A 15,726-nucleotide genomic window follows, 5' to 3' on the forward strand; every position below is an offset into this window, starting at 1 on the left:
GATCTAAGGATTTTACTTTCAGTGCATGAGGAGTTTCAAAATAAAAGCATGGATTTTCATTGCAAATCCTGTGTGATATTAAAAAGATTTCGAAAAAAACCCTGCAAAAATAAAATATAGGACAAAATTTAAAGTATGATTTAAGCTGCTTTTTAAAAGTATGTAGTTGCAGTAGAAAATATGTTGTAGAGGTTGATCTTTTATTCCCGTGGTTCGGTTCCTTTTGGCTCTAATCCTTTAAGTTCTTCAAGAAAGGACAAAGAGAAAGTTCTGGTTTACACAGATGGATAATGTAGCTGCACATAGTAAAATGACTGTGTCACTCTGTTGTTGTCCATCCAATCTTTATTGACAAAAAGTTCAAAGACAGAACTTCTTATTTGACACATAAAACATGAAATAACAGAGTTGTTCCGTCTGTTCCCTCATATTATAAGAATTTCCCTGGGACTTTAGGCTCATTCAGAACCCAACATCTCTGCTTTTGTTGTAAACTTATTTTAGTCGCTGGAGAGAACCTGGATATATTTTTTTTAAATCTGAGGCAAATAACGAGCTTTTCTCTTTGAAGCCAGTCTCCTCCGCGGATTTGAGCACTTACATAATGTGGGTTTAATAAAAGACAAATGCTAAAGCGAAGGTTTACAATACAGTCAAGGAGAACAAATTCTCAGAGCTGTCTCGCGAGGCTCATAAATCGAGATAATTGCTCTCCAACGCTGTCCTCCAGCTTCCACTAATTGGTTATCTTTGCGTCAGACATTTGTTATAATTTCTCTTTTGTAAGGTTGTTATGTTATTTCTTTATCCTTGATGCAGGTGAAGAAGAGGATCAAATCTGTGACTAATCAAAGTGGCTCTAAAAGTCTTCACCCTTTTGTTAATGACTCAATTGGCCGATTACTGACAGGCTCGAAGAATGGCAGCCATGAAGGCGGCCTTATCACTGATGTCACTGTGCTTCAGTAAACAATTCAGATTGTTATCTTGTTTGTAAGGAAAATGAGTTTCCTAACAGCTTTAGTGAACTCAGCGGGCTTTGATTCAGATAAGAAGCTGTTGGAGTTGCCATTTTGATCGCTCCAGCGATGAAAAACTTAATTAGACATCGCGCCAATGTGCCACCAAAGCCACATTAGCCTGTGGTTGCACATTATTTGTAGACCGCGTCTCGCTAGGACTAGTACCTCCCAACTACAGCTTATGAGAGAAATCCTCCAAACTGTACATTTGTGAAGTTTCACATTTCAATCCATGAAATAAAAGCTAAAAGAAGTGAACCTGAGTTTACATCGCACTCTTCACTTTTGGTCGATTTTCACCCCAGGATGTGTAAACGGGCAGTAAAACCGACAGCTGCAGCAGTGGAAAAGTTGCTTTGGAGCCAGGATTTGACCTTGAACCGTACGCTGTTGCGTAAGACGGCTTCATCCAACCCGTCTATTCTTCTCTTCATTAAAACCAGGAAATTTCTCGCTGTGACACAACGCTTCCAAACAAACCACCTCATAATTCAGTCAGGCACGGTTACACGCAGTTTTACTCAGGGGTTTGAGTTGTTTGTAGTTTTTTTTTTTGGAGGCTGTGTTTGAGTTTCTGTGGATGATACAGAGTTCATGGAGCTGTGGGGGCGGTGCCATCTGTTGCTTGGTCTTGTTTGATGATATGGCAGGAGATGGTTCATCATGACTCAGGCTGCACGTTCAGGGTCAGTGTTGTGTGGAACCCATCAAAGCATCTCGAGTATTGTCTGCAGTAATGAATGATAAGGATAGAAGGATGAATTGAAGACTCGGGCTACAACTAACACATTTTTTTTATTACTGCTATCACTACTTTACATTACTTTGGATCCTGTTTTTTTTCTTCATTCTTTACTGAAAATCACAAGTTATTAGTGTTCATTAGTTATTAGTGTGTTATTTAACCCTTGGTATCCCAGGTTTTTTTTTTCTTTTTTTCTTTTACCACTTTACAGTTTCCTCTAATAGTTTACCTTGAAAACTTCTTTTGTGGCAATAGTTGATCATCATTTTTTTATTACACCCCCAGCTTTTTATTTATATATATATTTTTGATTAATTTACACAATAGTTTCACAAACTGTCAAAAAACAAAATTCAGAGGGGTAAATTTAGTAATTTTTACTGCAAAAACTTGGATCAAACAGTTTTGTGTTTTATAATTTAGATCAAACATAAAAGAGGCAAAATAAATTTGTAAATCCACAAACAAAACAAAGGCGTAATCAAAGCTATGTGAATATTGTCTAAAAAACGGATGAGGCTCCACTCAAAGTTCCAAGAATTTATTCCAAGGGGCATCTCAAATACGTGTCATAACTCATGTTGTGTTTGTTTTAAACCAAAAATTTCAAAGTTAAGAAATTGTTCACAACCTTCGCATTACATTTAGAAAGAAAAAAATGCTAATGGAGGGTCAAAAGCAAGCGGTAAGAGATTAACTTTCCCTCTGAAATGATGTCACAAAACAGGTAGACAACTGGTTTATTAGTTCAGACAGGAACTAAGCACAGCTAAAAGTCCACAAAGCTAAATCAGAGTCAGACAGGCAGAGGTCAAGCATGAGGTCATCAAAGAAGAGACTAGAGTTATCAGGGTCCAGGCGAGTTCCAGGTCCAGATAGAAACACTCAGTAATGTTGGCATATTGACACAAACAATACTTCGCACTGAGTCAGGCTGCCTGCAGTGTTTAAGTATCCTGTGGGTTATTGTCAATGAGTGTCAACTGAGCAGCATTCAGGGCCTGTGCGCTGGGGCAACTGGGAAATGTAATATGTTGATACTCTGGAGATGGCCCCCATCGGTGACCAGAGGGGGAGACAGAGCTCAGACTCCTGACAAATGATGCTTTGAATGACTTGAACGTGACATTTAGCATTTTTTCGACTTTCCTCCGCTGGTTAGTTCTCATACACCAGCTGCGCCAGAGCGAGCTGCGGGCTGTGTAGCTGTTACTATGATGACGCATCAAACCTGTATCAAATTATCGCTTTTAGTGAAAACTGTTTAAACATCTAAAAGAACAAAATTAAAGAACTTAGAATTAATGTCATATTTATTTTTTGCAAGTGACAAGCAGGATAGTGTCCTTTAAAATGTCCATTTTCAGAAATTATTGGACAATGTGGAGGCATGATCCATCTCTTACTTAATAAATTACTAATGTTTTTTTGCAATTTTGTTGTTAAAGGCATAAATAAGGTTTGAATCTACTCAAGATGTGCTTAAAAATATATATATAATGATTTTTTTCTAAATGTTGTTGAAAAAGTGTCAGTGCTTGTTTCTTCAAAGTCTATATACTTTTTAAAATGTAATACTTTTAACAAAAAGGCAGTTTATATTCAAACTCCATTTGTTCACACTCAGAGGGTAAAGTTTATCTCAGTTCATGAAACAAAACAAAATAAAAATGAGTGGAAAGAAAGATTTTAAGAGTTTTCAACCAAACAAGACTTTTTTTTTTACCTCATATCTTTTTATTGGCTAATTTCTGGTCAAATTCACTCCTGGCTTTTGCCGCTTGGCAACTGTTATTAATAGCTGGCGTATGAAACTGCTGAGAAGATTAAAGCAGATGAGGTAGAAGACCTGGAGCGGAGATGGGGTTCAGAGGTTTTCTTGCATAAGGATATTTTCTTTATTCTGCAGTAGGAGATAAACCAGCTTGCAGGGTTTGTTTTTAATCATTGAGATGTGTGTGTGGACGCTAACTGTGAATAGTCTTAGTCCTGCAGGTCAGGTTATCACAGAGCTCTGTCCTTCAGAGCATCTAGACTTAAGTTGCTCCATTGTTAACTCTTTTTGAATTGTCGAAATTCTATTTGCAACACTTTACAGTAGTTGGTTGTTTTTACAATCATAGTAAATTAGCTGAGTCTAACGAAAAGAAAAAGCAGCTTTGCGCTGATAGACAAAACTTTACAGAATTGTAGTGTTTACACAATCAATGTAATTAGATCATGCGTGCACTGGATGTAAAACCCACATCTTTACCATCGTTGCTTTAAACTTGAAGTGTTTAAAGGGGCCCTACCATGATTTTCTTAAGCCTTTCAGAGTGAACTATATCATTATACTGTATCTGATCATATGTTACCTTTAGAACACTAAAAAACAAATTATTTATGAAATATTACTTATATTTCGTGAGTGTTTTCATACCTGGAAGTAAAACGGCTTGATTCCTGAAGCTCCGCCTGCCGCTGCATGTTGGTCCAGTCCATTTTATGACGTCATCCTAGAGTTTGTGACAGTATCTTTGTATTTCTGCCACAAAAATAATCCAAACTTCTTTAAAGATGAATGCACATACCATATATCTGCCTTTAGTAGGCCTGGCCATCGCTAGACTCCTTCACAAGCGCAGGGCTGTGCGGACCGAGGGTGGGGTGGGGGGTCTTAAAGGCGCGTCTCGCCCAAAGTAACAAACATCTATTTGAGTTGGAATTTATTGAAGACAGGACACAACTGGAAGATATACGATATTCTGCATCTAAAATGAAAGTTTTTCTACTGATAATCATTAGCCACGTGGAGAAATTGAGTATTGTGTTAGTCTGGGGGCGGAGTTGTCAGAGCAAATTCTTCCTTGAAGGAGCTGCTGGCATTGATCTTGGGTCAGCACGTTTCCACCCGCTCGTTTTCGTGGGTATGGAAGGGACAGACAGTGCAGGTTTTTAGAATATTGCTCTTAAATGCATAAACTGATCAAAATACCGCTTTGGGGTCCTTTATAGTGAGGAATGAGCAGTAAAATGCATTTAAAACCTCAAAAAGTCGAATATTCTTGGTAGGGCCCCTTTAACATACTGTATATGCTAGCTAAAAATAAAGAGAGTTAGAACAATACAGTTGTTTGATTAAAACATTGATGAATCATACAGCTTCTTTCCTTCTGTTGTTTCTGGCATTAAAACAAGACTTAAATCAAATGCGGCCGGCCTCTGAAACAAAGGAACTATTATTTCACAAAAGCTAAAGTTTGGTCTCACTGACTCAAATATAAAAAAATGCATTTTGTGGTGCTGATCGTTCACAACCGAATTGTTGAATTTTTAATAAACTGCAGAAACTATGTCCTACAAAACAACATATTTTTTTATCTTGACTAAAAACATCACGATCATAATTAAAAGACTACTGAGAACGCTTTGAAAATAGATTAAAAATAATCAAAGATCAATTACCAAAGTGGGACGTTTAATTCTTTGGGTTTAACTAGGTGTTTACTTTTGTATTAACAGCCTTTTTCTTCTGTTAAAGTCTTTAGAAATATTATTCTTGTTCTTTTTTTTAAATGTGCATGTGTTATTTAGGTGTCACTGGTGACATCTCCAGTCTTAAAGGGTTGATTGTAGTAGAAAACCATAACTACGCTGTTTACTTTTCATCTAGACTGATGTGCAGATATTCTATTTGCACATTTCCAATTCCATGAATGCTAGCAGTAGCTTGATTTGCCTTGTTATTTAACATATGTTTTCATATTTGTATATGTATTTGAAATATGTATGATTCAATGATGTGTATTCAACATATGTTTTTGTGTTGTAATATTTTATCTGTCTCAACAGATGTTTTGACAGTATTCTGAGAAATATTGGCAGGTGGCTGCAGTTTCATCTGCCATTCAAATCACGTCTCCAAACGTTGCTTCGTCTGAGTTTTTAAAGTGACTTCAGCCACCAAACGGCAGCAGTTGTTGCTTTCTCCAATTAAATTTCCCATCAAGGTTTAGTAGACTAATTAGCATCTGATTGGTAAAGTGATTTTCACCTGACTTTATGTCTTCCCAAAGCCACACAGACGAGCAACTAATGTTGAAAAATAGTTATGTAAGCAGTAATGAATGTTACTGTATCCTTTCAACTAAGTAGAAATTGAACATGACACCGTTGTTTTGAATTGGATGAGAGCTGGAACAACCTCAGGGCATCTCGAACACTCATTTTTACTCCCAGTTAAGCAGAATGTAGCCATTCCCCAAGGAATACTGGTCAAGAAAGCTCATTATGAGGCAATCACTTCACTTTTTCTGCAAATAAAAAAAAATACAGCTGTCTCAATAGAGAAAACATTGCTGAGCTAATGACCACAACCATTCAATGGACAATCACGATGGAAAATTGTAGGACCGACACTAACGATGTGACAAGCAATGATCTAAAAACTTGAGATGGAAAAGAAAAAGCTAAGCCAGAGCCTCTTGGAAAATCAACAACACAATCAACAACACTTCCACAGTGAAGCCACGCAGTGTCCATTGGGCTTTTCCCTTTTGTCCAGAGAACAATGCAGTCTTTGGTAAGCAGATTCTGATACCTGGATTTGTCAGATTAGGAACAATTATTCCAAAGAAAATAAATGATTCCTCCTTGTTGCCAAAATGAAGGAACAACAATATTTACTACACTGTAAAACCAGAGAAAAGTAATTATCCTCTCCTGGTGGGTGGACGGCTCCTGCCCCAGGTGTTGGACATTTTTTCGACTATTGTAACTCTTCACCCCTATACATAATTAACGTTGTTACAGCGAAATCAGACAAAATCTGGCACTACCTGCCTTTGCCGCGTGCCTCTACAAGATGATTGATGAAAAACCCTAGGATGACTTTTTGTTTATAGCTGGTACCAAGTGCTTTTTTATTCAAGATGGCGGCCTCTTCCCAAGGTCACAGGTCTATTAAACTTCTGTGGTGGTTATAGACTTAAGATGGTGATATGTGTTATTTTCCTATTTTGTGTGAAAACGTGAAAATCGCCAAATCTCACTTTTTGCCACAAAATTGCTGCCAAGCCGTAGGTGGAGTGGCTATCCCATAATAGTTTTAAATGTTCTCTTGTATATCCCTGACCATTTGTTTTTGGTTTCGTTTGTGTATTTTTAATTTTTTTTCTGGTTCCATAAGCCATTTTAGGCCCATTCGTTTTCTAGCGTTTCGCTCGGCATGATATCATTGACTTAAAGGGGGGAGGGTCGTTCAGTATGCCCAAAATTCATTTTTGCTGGGTACTAGGTTTGTGCAAATGTAGGTGAGTTTTCACACATGTGGCAGGAGTCAGATTTCTGCTCAAAGGCAAATACACTTTTACTAGTGCAAAAACAATATGGTCCTTGCAGTCAGTGACTGCTGCAGGCCATTATTAGTGGACCATTTTTCTGAAATTTTGATCAGATTGGTGGCGGTTGGTTGATTGAGTTGGAGAAATAAGGACAAACCACATTTGGCTCCAATTCCCTTCGTCCCTCCAGAGGGAGTGATAGAGTCTCAGAGGACGATGTGAAACCAACCTAGGCTGAACCATTTGTAGCTCAAGTCTGACGTTTTCATCTCGGAACACTCCCCTGTCGCCATTTAGAGGCTGCCTCCAGCGCTGTTAGCAAAGACTATAGATGACATCAGTGGGAGCAGAGCGGATCTACTCTCACGCCCGACAGACTTTAGCACTAATATGAGGTGAAGAGGTGATTATCTGCTGGTAAATGCTTTGACGAACTATATTTGTCATTGCATGGAACAGCTGACGGCTCTTTGGAGCTGACAAACCTTGGTGCGTAGGACAACAACATGTGGTCTTCTTGTAAGACCACTCGGAGGAGACTGTGGCGGGGAAAAAAAAGAACTGGGGTTGGATGAATATTTTATGTTTGAATGTAAAGTCTGACATTCTGCAGAGAAAATGCTGGAGGAACTTGTTCTCGTCTGTTTTATGTGAAGTAAAGCTGTCAAATGTTCTGTCTCATAATTACAACAATTGCGAGGCTTTTATGTAAATCAGTACATTTTAATGGACTTGTCTCAGGTGCCACTGTTCTGCCCTCAGTAAAGTGGGTTAGAGGTGATGAAGTAAAAAGGAAGCATTCATGTTAGGAATAAATATTTTATAATCCATTGTAAGCAATTCATGTTAGGGTAAGATTCTTCTGTCATTGGTTTACATCATTGACTGTATATGAGACTTGGACTGAGTGAGTGTGATGTCATCTACAGAAAATGGCTTACTTCTGGCTCAGACCAAATTACATAAATTCAGTTGCCATTTTTTTTGCGATAAGGACACCACCATGTTGGCGCCAGATGACATCAAAAAGGAGTGATTGTTCCGAGCCGTCTGAGTCAAGATTTCTATGGCAACCACTCTTGCCAGTAGTGAGCTTGTTGGAAGGCCATGCCCCTACCACTTAAAAGTAGGGGTGTCCCGATCAGGTTTTTTTGGGCCAGATCCGAATCTGAGTCATTTGATTTTGTATATCTGCCGATACCGAGTCCCGATCCGATACTTAAAAGCGACATACACAAAATTAAAATCATGAAAAGAATTTAAAAAAAAAGATTAGGAAAAACATTAAAAAAGGTAGCAGAGTGATCATGGTTGTTCTGACAAACACCATATATTTTCCAATAGTAGCCCCCGTGTTTATTTCAAAATATTGGCAGCCGGCCTGGCGCTTAAAAGAGACATGCGTCTGTTGGGGCAGACTTTTTATCCATCACAGACAGAATGGTGATGGCTAATCTATTGGGTTCTTTTTCTGCAATCGTCTTCTCAATATCACCCGTCTGCACCCTTCTTGCATACGTTTACAATCCAACTCAATATGTCATGCAGATTCCTCACCTGAATGATTTTTTGCCGTATGCCACCACATAGAATTTAAATGCAAATTCGAATGAGTGTTTCTTGGCCATCGCTACACAACACAAATATCACAAATATCTGTAAAAGCTGGGAAAGATAGGCAGATCTTAAAGGAGCCAGCTAGTATTAGAGACCGGCGATTAGAAGTAGCGATGGTAAATGGTAAATGGCGTATACTTGTTTAATGCCTTACTACCTTTCTTGAAGCCCCAAAGAGCTTTACAGTCGCAGTCCCATTCACACACTGATGGCAGCTCTGCTGCCGGACACCAACCTATAACCACCAGGTTATGGGATTTAGTGTCTTGCCCAAAGACGGTTTGACACATGGCCAAGGTGGGAATCGGACCTCCAATCTCGGGATGAAGGGTCGACTGGCCTACTACTGCACCCTGTTAGACCCAGTGGCTATTGGAAAACGACATCAATAAGAGATAGGCCACAATTGGAAGATATACTGTAGAATGACTAAGTAATAGCTGTTTATTTCTCAATAGAAGTCTATGGAACGTTGGCGTTTCAGAACCAGCAGGTACCTCCTGTTTGGGACGTGAGAAGGGAGGGGTCACTCAATCAAATGGTCAATGGGAGGAAATGTCAGCGATCGTGACCAGAGATTTAGATGTAGGTGCAATAAACTGCATCCATTCTGATATGTGTCTAAGTCACTCATCTACTATCAAATGTGACTCAACTATCCTGTATTACACCCTGTCCAGTTCTCACATACAGTCAATGGTTTGCATTGCATTGTGGGTACCAGGGATCTCAGTTTTATTTTAGAGAAAAGTTTTATTTAGTAAGTCTAATGTCTAAGCTGGTCCTGCTGTGTTTTTCAAAACCAAAGGCTGTAAGTTTAAGAATGAATAAATGCAAATAAAAAACAGAATTTGTTAGCTTCATACTTTCCAAAAGGCCTGTGTCAGCTTTTCTTCCCTATATGTTTGTTGTAAAGAAATAGACTGTGCCCATTTATCCCGCTAGCTTGATACTTCTGCTTTGATGTATCTCAGTTTTACGCTCCCATTTTGTTTCAAGTCCCAATATTCGTTGTAAGTTGTCCTAAGAAGACCTAAGTAGTCTTTAACATGAAGAAGTTGCAGTACAGCCACATTTTCTGGAAACACTCTGATATAATTTTTTTTTTAAAGGACATGCTCTCACCATCTTGCTTTTTTAACCGGTTTCATCTCTTCTGTTCCAGTGTGTGGAGACATCCACGGGCAGTTCTTCGACCTGATGAAGCTGTTTGAAGTGGGAGGATCCCCAGCATCCACGCGCTACCTTTTCTTGGGAGACTATGTTGACAGAGGGTATTTCAGTATTGAAGTGAGTCTGTGCGATTGTTGTCGCAGGACGTTCAGCAGCACGCGCTCCACAAAGCCTGGCTTTATTAATAGGCACCTATGATCAAATCAGGCTGCACATATTGCAAGGGGGGGTGATAGACTTTTATGATCAGTTGAAGTGTAGCCCCAGTGGCAAATGTCAGAGCAGAGCTCGGGGTTCTGTAGTGATAGATTTTTAATATCGACTAAAACTCGTGTATTTAAAATCCAGACTAATATCTCTTACTTTTTTTCCTTTCCCTGAAACATTATCCTTTCATTAATAAATAATATTTTAATGGAATATGCTGTGCCTGCCTGCAGATGATTTCCTTTGAAGGTTTGTCACCCCTTTCCATCTTGAAATGTTCCACAAAACGCGCCTCATGAATGTTTCAGGTGATGATCTGACTTCAATTATTGGCAGAGAGGAGGAAGTGACTGTCCGTGCTTTCCTTTTGTGCTCCTTTGTTTCAGTGTGTGCTGTACCTGTGGGCCTTAAAGATCCTTTACCCCAAAACACTGTTTTTGCTGCGTGGGAATCATGAATGTCGACATTTAACAGAGTATTTCACATTTAAGCAGGAATGTAAGTAAACTTTTTTTAATATATTTGTGGACTTGATTGAAAAGAAAAACATTAATTCCCTTCCCCTCCCTATTGCAGAGAGTTTGTTTATATGCTCTCCCGCTAGTTTACAGCCCCTCACGACCCCAAACTAACATTATCGGTGCAACAAATATGGCGAGCAATATGAGCCAGATGTCATCTCAGACGAGGAAAGTAAAGACATATATGGATCTAAAAGTCTGTACGCAGGTGCATCAGAATGGAGCAGAGCAGGGAGCTTGTGGCTCTCCTATTGTAGTTTTTACATCACAACTACAATCTTTATCAAACTGCAATTATCCTGATTCACGATTTGAATATAGAAATACCCTTAATAACCTTAATATTTGTCCTCAATCATCAGAAAAATGACATAAAGACATGTTTTTATCAGTGGGTCTTGAAATGTTTCTCTAAAAACTAAAGAAGCCTACATTTCTTTTTCAAATATAGCAGGCACTGATTCTTTTTGGAGACAAACTTTGGATTGTATGTCCTGTTTGAACACTGACCTCAAGCGATCACTTCTAAGTCTTCCCAGGATATAGTTATCATCGTGTCCTTGGTAGTTAAACATGTTTAAATTGTTTCTGTTGGACTGAGAAGCAGAAAATTGCGGTGTTTTTTAATCTCAAAGGAAGTCTTTTGGCAGCTTTTGAAAACCTTTCCGTCCTCGTCTCAGACACACGACCCCTAGCATCCGAGCGGAGCTTTGTTTGACTTGGCGTGCTTTCTCTCCCTCCGTGACAGGTAAAATTAAGTATTCAGAGAGGGTGTATGACGCATGTATGGACGCCTTCGACTGCCTTCCTCTGGCTGCACTAATGAACCAGCAGTTCCTGTGCGTACACGGGGGACTCTCTCCAGAAATCACAAATCTCGACGACATCAGGAAAGTATGTGTCCGGTGTGACATCTCCGCCATTGCGTGAAACTGCAGTTTGCTTTTGTTTCAGCTTCACTCGTAGAGACGATGTTTTTTCAGCCTCTCGTGGAAGTGAAGTGACTCGGATGTGTCTTCAGAGTGTGGAGCAGCAGAATGTCCGGCATCTGCTTAGAAAATGTTGAGGAGTCAGATCCGGCTTCCAAACTAATTCGATAACTCCAAATGGACTTTGAGGCTGCAATGAGGACGCGGATAATAAAATCTGCCGCACTGGAGACCCTCTCGGTCCCTTTAGTTTGAGACAGAAAGCAAAGTCACATTTTTTTCCAGTTTGACTGGCCCTCTGATTCTGTTACAGCTGACAGCCGTCTTTATGTTTTCTTTCGCAGCTAGACAGATTCAAAGAGCCCCCAGCTTACGGACCCATGTGCGACCTGCTGTGGTCCGACCCGCTGGAGGACTTTGGAAACGAGAAGAGCCAGGAGCACTTCACGCACAACACAGTGCGAGGCTGTTCCTATTTCTATAGGTGGGTGTCAGATTTAAAGATGGCGTGCAGAAACAGAAACCAGGATAAATAACAATCCTCAGCACTATGCTGCAAAAAGAGGGCGCTTAAAATCAGGAAAAGAAAACAGTCGTAAGAAGAAAATCACTAGAAAGTAGAAAATTATCTGTCCATGCATCTTATGATAAGAAATGAAAATCAAAAAACAAGTCATTCCACACAATTATTCAAAAATAAGGGAGAAATAAGGAGATGATGAAAATATTGATGGTTTATTAAAAAGATTAAACCTAAACATATTATTTTATTTACAAAAATTATTTGACTGCAATGCGTTGTGGTCTATATTCACAAATGTAGTGAGCATCAATGCACACAATGTGCAATGCATTGTGGTCCAACAATTTATGTGAAAAAAATTGTTTAAATGTAATTTTTTAATAAACTATCAACAATTTGATCAACGAAATACAGTGGAGTCAAAAATATTTGTTTTAAAATGTTTGTATTGATTAGATTTTCACTTTGTTATATCGGTTATATTGGTGATGTCATTTAAAAAACGAGCATGGTGTCCAAATTTCTTTAAAATCCAGAGCACTAGAAAGTCCTACACTATATAGTTTTTTAGGGATTAGGTGGGAACTCGGACATAGCCACAAATCAGTTTTGGTACCACCTACAATGTTAAACTCCTCCTAGGGAGTTTCATCTATCGCCTCCTAAGTCGTTGTGCATCATTGGGAAGCTACTTGGTTGGTTTAAAAGTTTGTTGATTTTGAACGTGGTTAACACGCAAGCTTGCAAAACTGATGTTGCTCACACATTTTTGACATGCTTTAACATGAATCCGTTGCTTAAATTAACGTAAGAACATGAGATAAATTATGAACATATCAGGAATGGTGTGGTTAACAAAAAAACTGTGATGTTGATGTTGAGAAAATCTTTGAAAGGTGTCAAGCAAGGATAAGTTTAAACAACTCCAAACCCGGTATTGAATGTCTAAAATAAAAAAAGTTCTAAACCTTTACAAGTATGAAATAGTTTGCAGTGTGGTTAGCAAAGGGCTTCCATGCTTTCTGTGGCGTTTGTGCAACCATCGATTGAGCTGAGTAACAAGAGGAGCGGAGGAAGCGCTGGAGGCCAGCGGCTTGTGCTGTCACACAGGGTAATGAACTGGCACATTACCACAAGGCGCTGCTCTGTCTCTAAATGCACTCCCTAGGCTCATTACGGCCCGAGCGACGCTCGCGTGGCCTCGGCACGCCGTGGAGAAGCCCGCAGTCTGCAGAAATGTCCCCAGGCTTCTTTTCTCCCCTTCTTGTTTACACGATAGCGTATGCCGCACAAACACAGATCTAATCGTACTTTAGGTTTTTTCCTGTGAAATGAACTCTGTGGACTAAAGATTTGTGTTTTTTTAAAATAGGCATCAAACTGCAGAGCCACAAGTGGTGCTGCCGTGAAGGGTGTTACTTTTTATCAGGCAAACTGGGAGCTGTGAGGAATGTTTGGAATGCAGCTTTTTCAACCTCCAACAGCTCGTCCCAACCTCTCAGATTTGAGTTTTGCCTTTGTTCCAGGTAACCCTCCTCTGTCATTTTGTCCAAATTCCTACCCAGGTCTGTTTTTATCAACGTCCAACGCCACCTCTGCCAGGGAATGGTCGCTAATTGGCTTCACACTGGCTTTAAGGATTTACGAGCCTCTTTTCAGGCAAACGGAGGAAAAGAGAGCGACACGCCTCCTTGAGAACCATCGGAAGATACTTCCTTTGCTCGTGACACTATAAAACGCCTTTTATGTCTTTTTATTGCTGTTTAATCTGTACAGCCGTCTTGATGACATTATTTCCCGTCTAACATCTGCACCTTGTTGCAGGACGGTGCATCCTCAGAGCGAGCTGAAACTCATTTCATCTTCCAAACGTCAGCGTATGTACGTCGTGCGTCTCCCAGAAAAATATCGCCCTTTTCAGTTCCTCTTTCCAGTCCTCTTTCTTCTCAAGTCCACTTCCAGGCGCTCCCACCGAATAGCCGTAGCCATGCATTGATGCTTACAGTGGGGAGTTAATTTACTCCTACAGGCCTTCTTTCTAACGAGCTGTCCCTGAAGGACTGCGCAATAAGAAATGCAATAAAGCTGCATAATAGTACACTTGTATCACACTTGCCCAGAACTCCACAAGTCCTCGCGAAACCTCAGCGGTGTGTTGATTAAAGAGGAGGAATTGTGTCGAAAGGACTAATTTTAAATCAGTAGGCGTTGTTGTGTGGCAGAAAAACGTATAGTTTCTCTTTGATTGCACCATGTGGGGGTTGTTGGTGCTTGTGTTCTGATCTTGCAGGACTTTTTGATAAACCTTCATTGGGTTTCTATTTTGTCTTTTGACCGACCCTCATCCTTTTTTTTTAATTGAAACCTAAAGGTTTGTGTCTGCAACTTCACTTGAACACATAATAATGATAATTTTAGGAGTTTGTGACAATTTTTTTTTTGTTTGTTTTGCTTAAAACACCCCCAAAAAACCTACATTTTTGGGGGTGTTCTGCAGAAGATGAACAAATAAAAGTTTAAACGTTTCCCTCCAGTCATCTTTTGACTTTGATTATACCGTTTTAGTCCAAATTTTAAAAACTTGTATCAACATAGGTCATAGTTTCTGCAGAGCGGCAGGAGTTTTTATAGAAATTTCCCTCTGAGGTGTGGGAGGACGGCATTGGTGCAGAGGAACCATCGTCCATAACTGAGTTCTCCGTTTTTGGAGCTAGATGCCAGCTTTGACAAGGAAAGCAAAGATGTACATGGATCTAGTCGTCTACAAGTGGATGCATCAGAATGGAGCGGAGCATGACGCTTGTGACCCACCCAGCATATATTTTAGGTTACAAAAATTATCTTTTTCAAACTGAATCATTTTTTCCTGTTCCAAATTTATAATAATTTGAATAAAGAAATACTCAGAAATTTAGTTATTAGCTTAATTTTTTAAATATATGTCCCTCATCATCAGAAATTGACACGTTTCCAGAATATAAAGACACGGAAGAGGCTTTTATTCCATGAAAATTGAAACTTGTAACTGAATTCTACTAAGTAGAATTTGGGTTTTTGGGAGATTTATCCACAATTTCTCTGCTTTTGCACACCAAAGACGATCATAATATGATGGATTTTTTGATATGGACAACAAGAGGAAGAAAATCTGTTTTTCTTTTGTTCTATTGTGTAAAAAATGTGCTGAATTTAGATGAAGCCAGTTTAAATTCATTTATATTGTAAGCTTCTGTTTGAAAACACACATCCCAGCTAAGACGGTGTGGTCTTTTCACAATGATCCCTGCAACAATCCCTGAAGTTGCTGCCTACCATGTAATAGGTGGTGTTGACGCAGAGTGCGTATAAAAAAGCAGAAGCAAAGAAATAAAGACAGCAGTCGTCAGTAAATCAGATGTAACGATGGAAAAGAGCATAAGCCTACAGGAAAAGTGAGGCAATCGCCGGCCTGTAGAACACAGTGTTCTTGGACTTTAACTAAATCCTGTCAATACCAGACCTTCAAGTACCGAAAAGAATATTTGCTCTCGATAAACACAAACCGGCTGCAGCAGCATCTCTCCTCTGCATCCCTGAAGACTCCAGGAGAGAACTGATTTGACTTCCTCCAGGTTAGAAGTGAATACTGAAGGACCTGGCCGCTTCACAACTCCTACCCACAAGCC

The 15,726-nt window shown here is 39.5% G+C and overlaps 1 protein-coding gene across 3 annotated transcripts in view; it reads left to right on the forward strand.

Annotated features, from left to right (window-relative positions):
• LOC112155957 (serine/threonine-protein phosphatase 2B catalytic subunit alpha isoform) overlaps nt 1–15,726 on the forward strand; it is a 97,495-nt gene that overhangs the window by 53,695 nt on the left and 28,074 nt on the right. For all 3 annotated transcript variants that reach the window (XM_024288044.2, XM_036216565.1, XM_036216566.1), the window contains exons 3-6: nt 9,874–9,998; nt 10,475–10,586; nt 11,358–11,503; nt 11,883–12,022. In XM_024288044.2, the coding sequence (XP_024143812.1) occupies nt 9,874–9,998; nt 10,475–10,586; nt 11,358–11,503; nt 11,883–12,022 (523 nt within the window). The remainder of the gene's footprint in view (nt 1–9,873; nt 9,999–10,474; nt 10,587–11,357; nt 11,504–11,882; nt 12,023–15,726) is intronic.

Source organism: Oryzias melastigma, linkage group LG18 (genome assembly GCF_002922805.2).
Source record: "Oryzias melastigma strain HK-1 linkage group LG18, ASM292280v2, whole genome shotgun sequence".
Classification (NCBI taxonomy): Eukaryota; Metazoa; Chordata; class Actinopteri; order Beloniformes; family Adrianichthyidae; genus Oryzias; species Oryzias melastigma.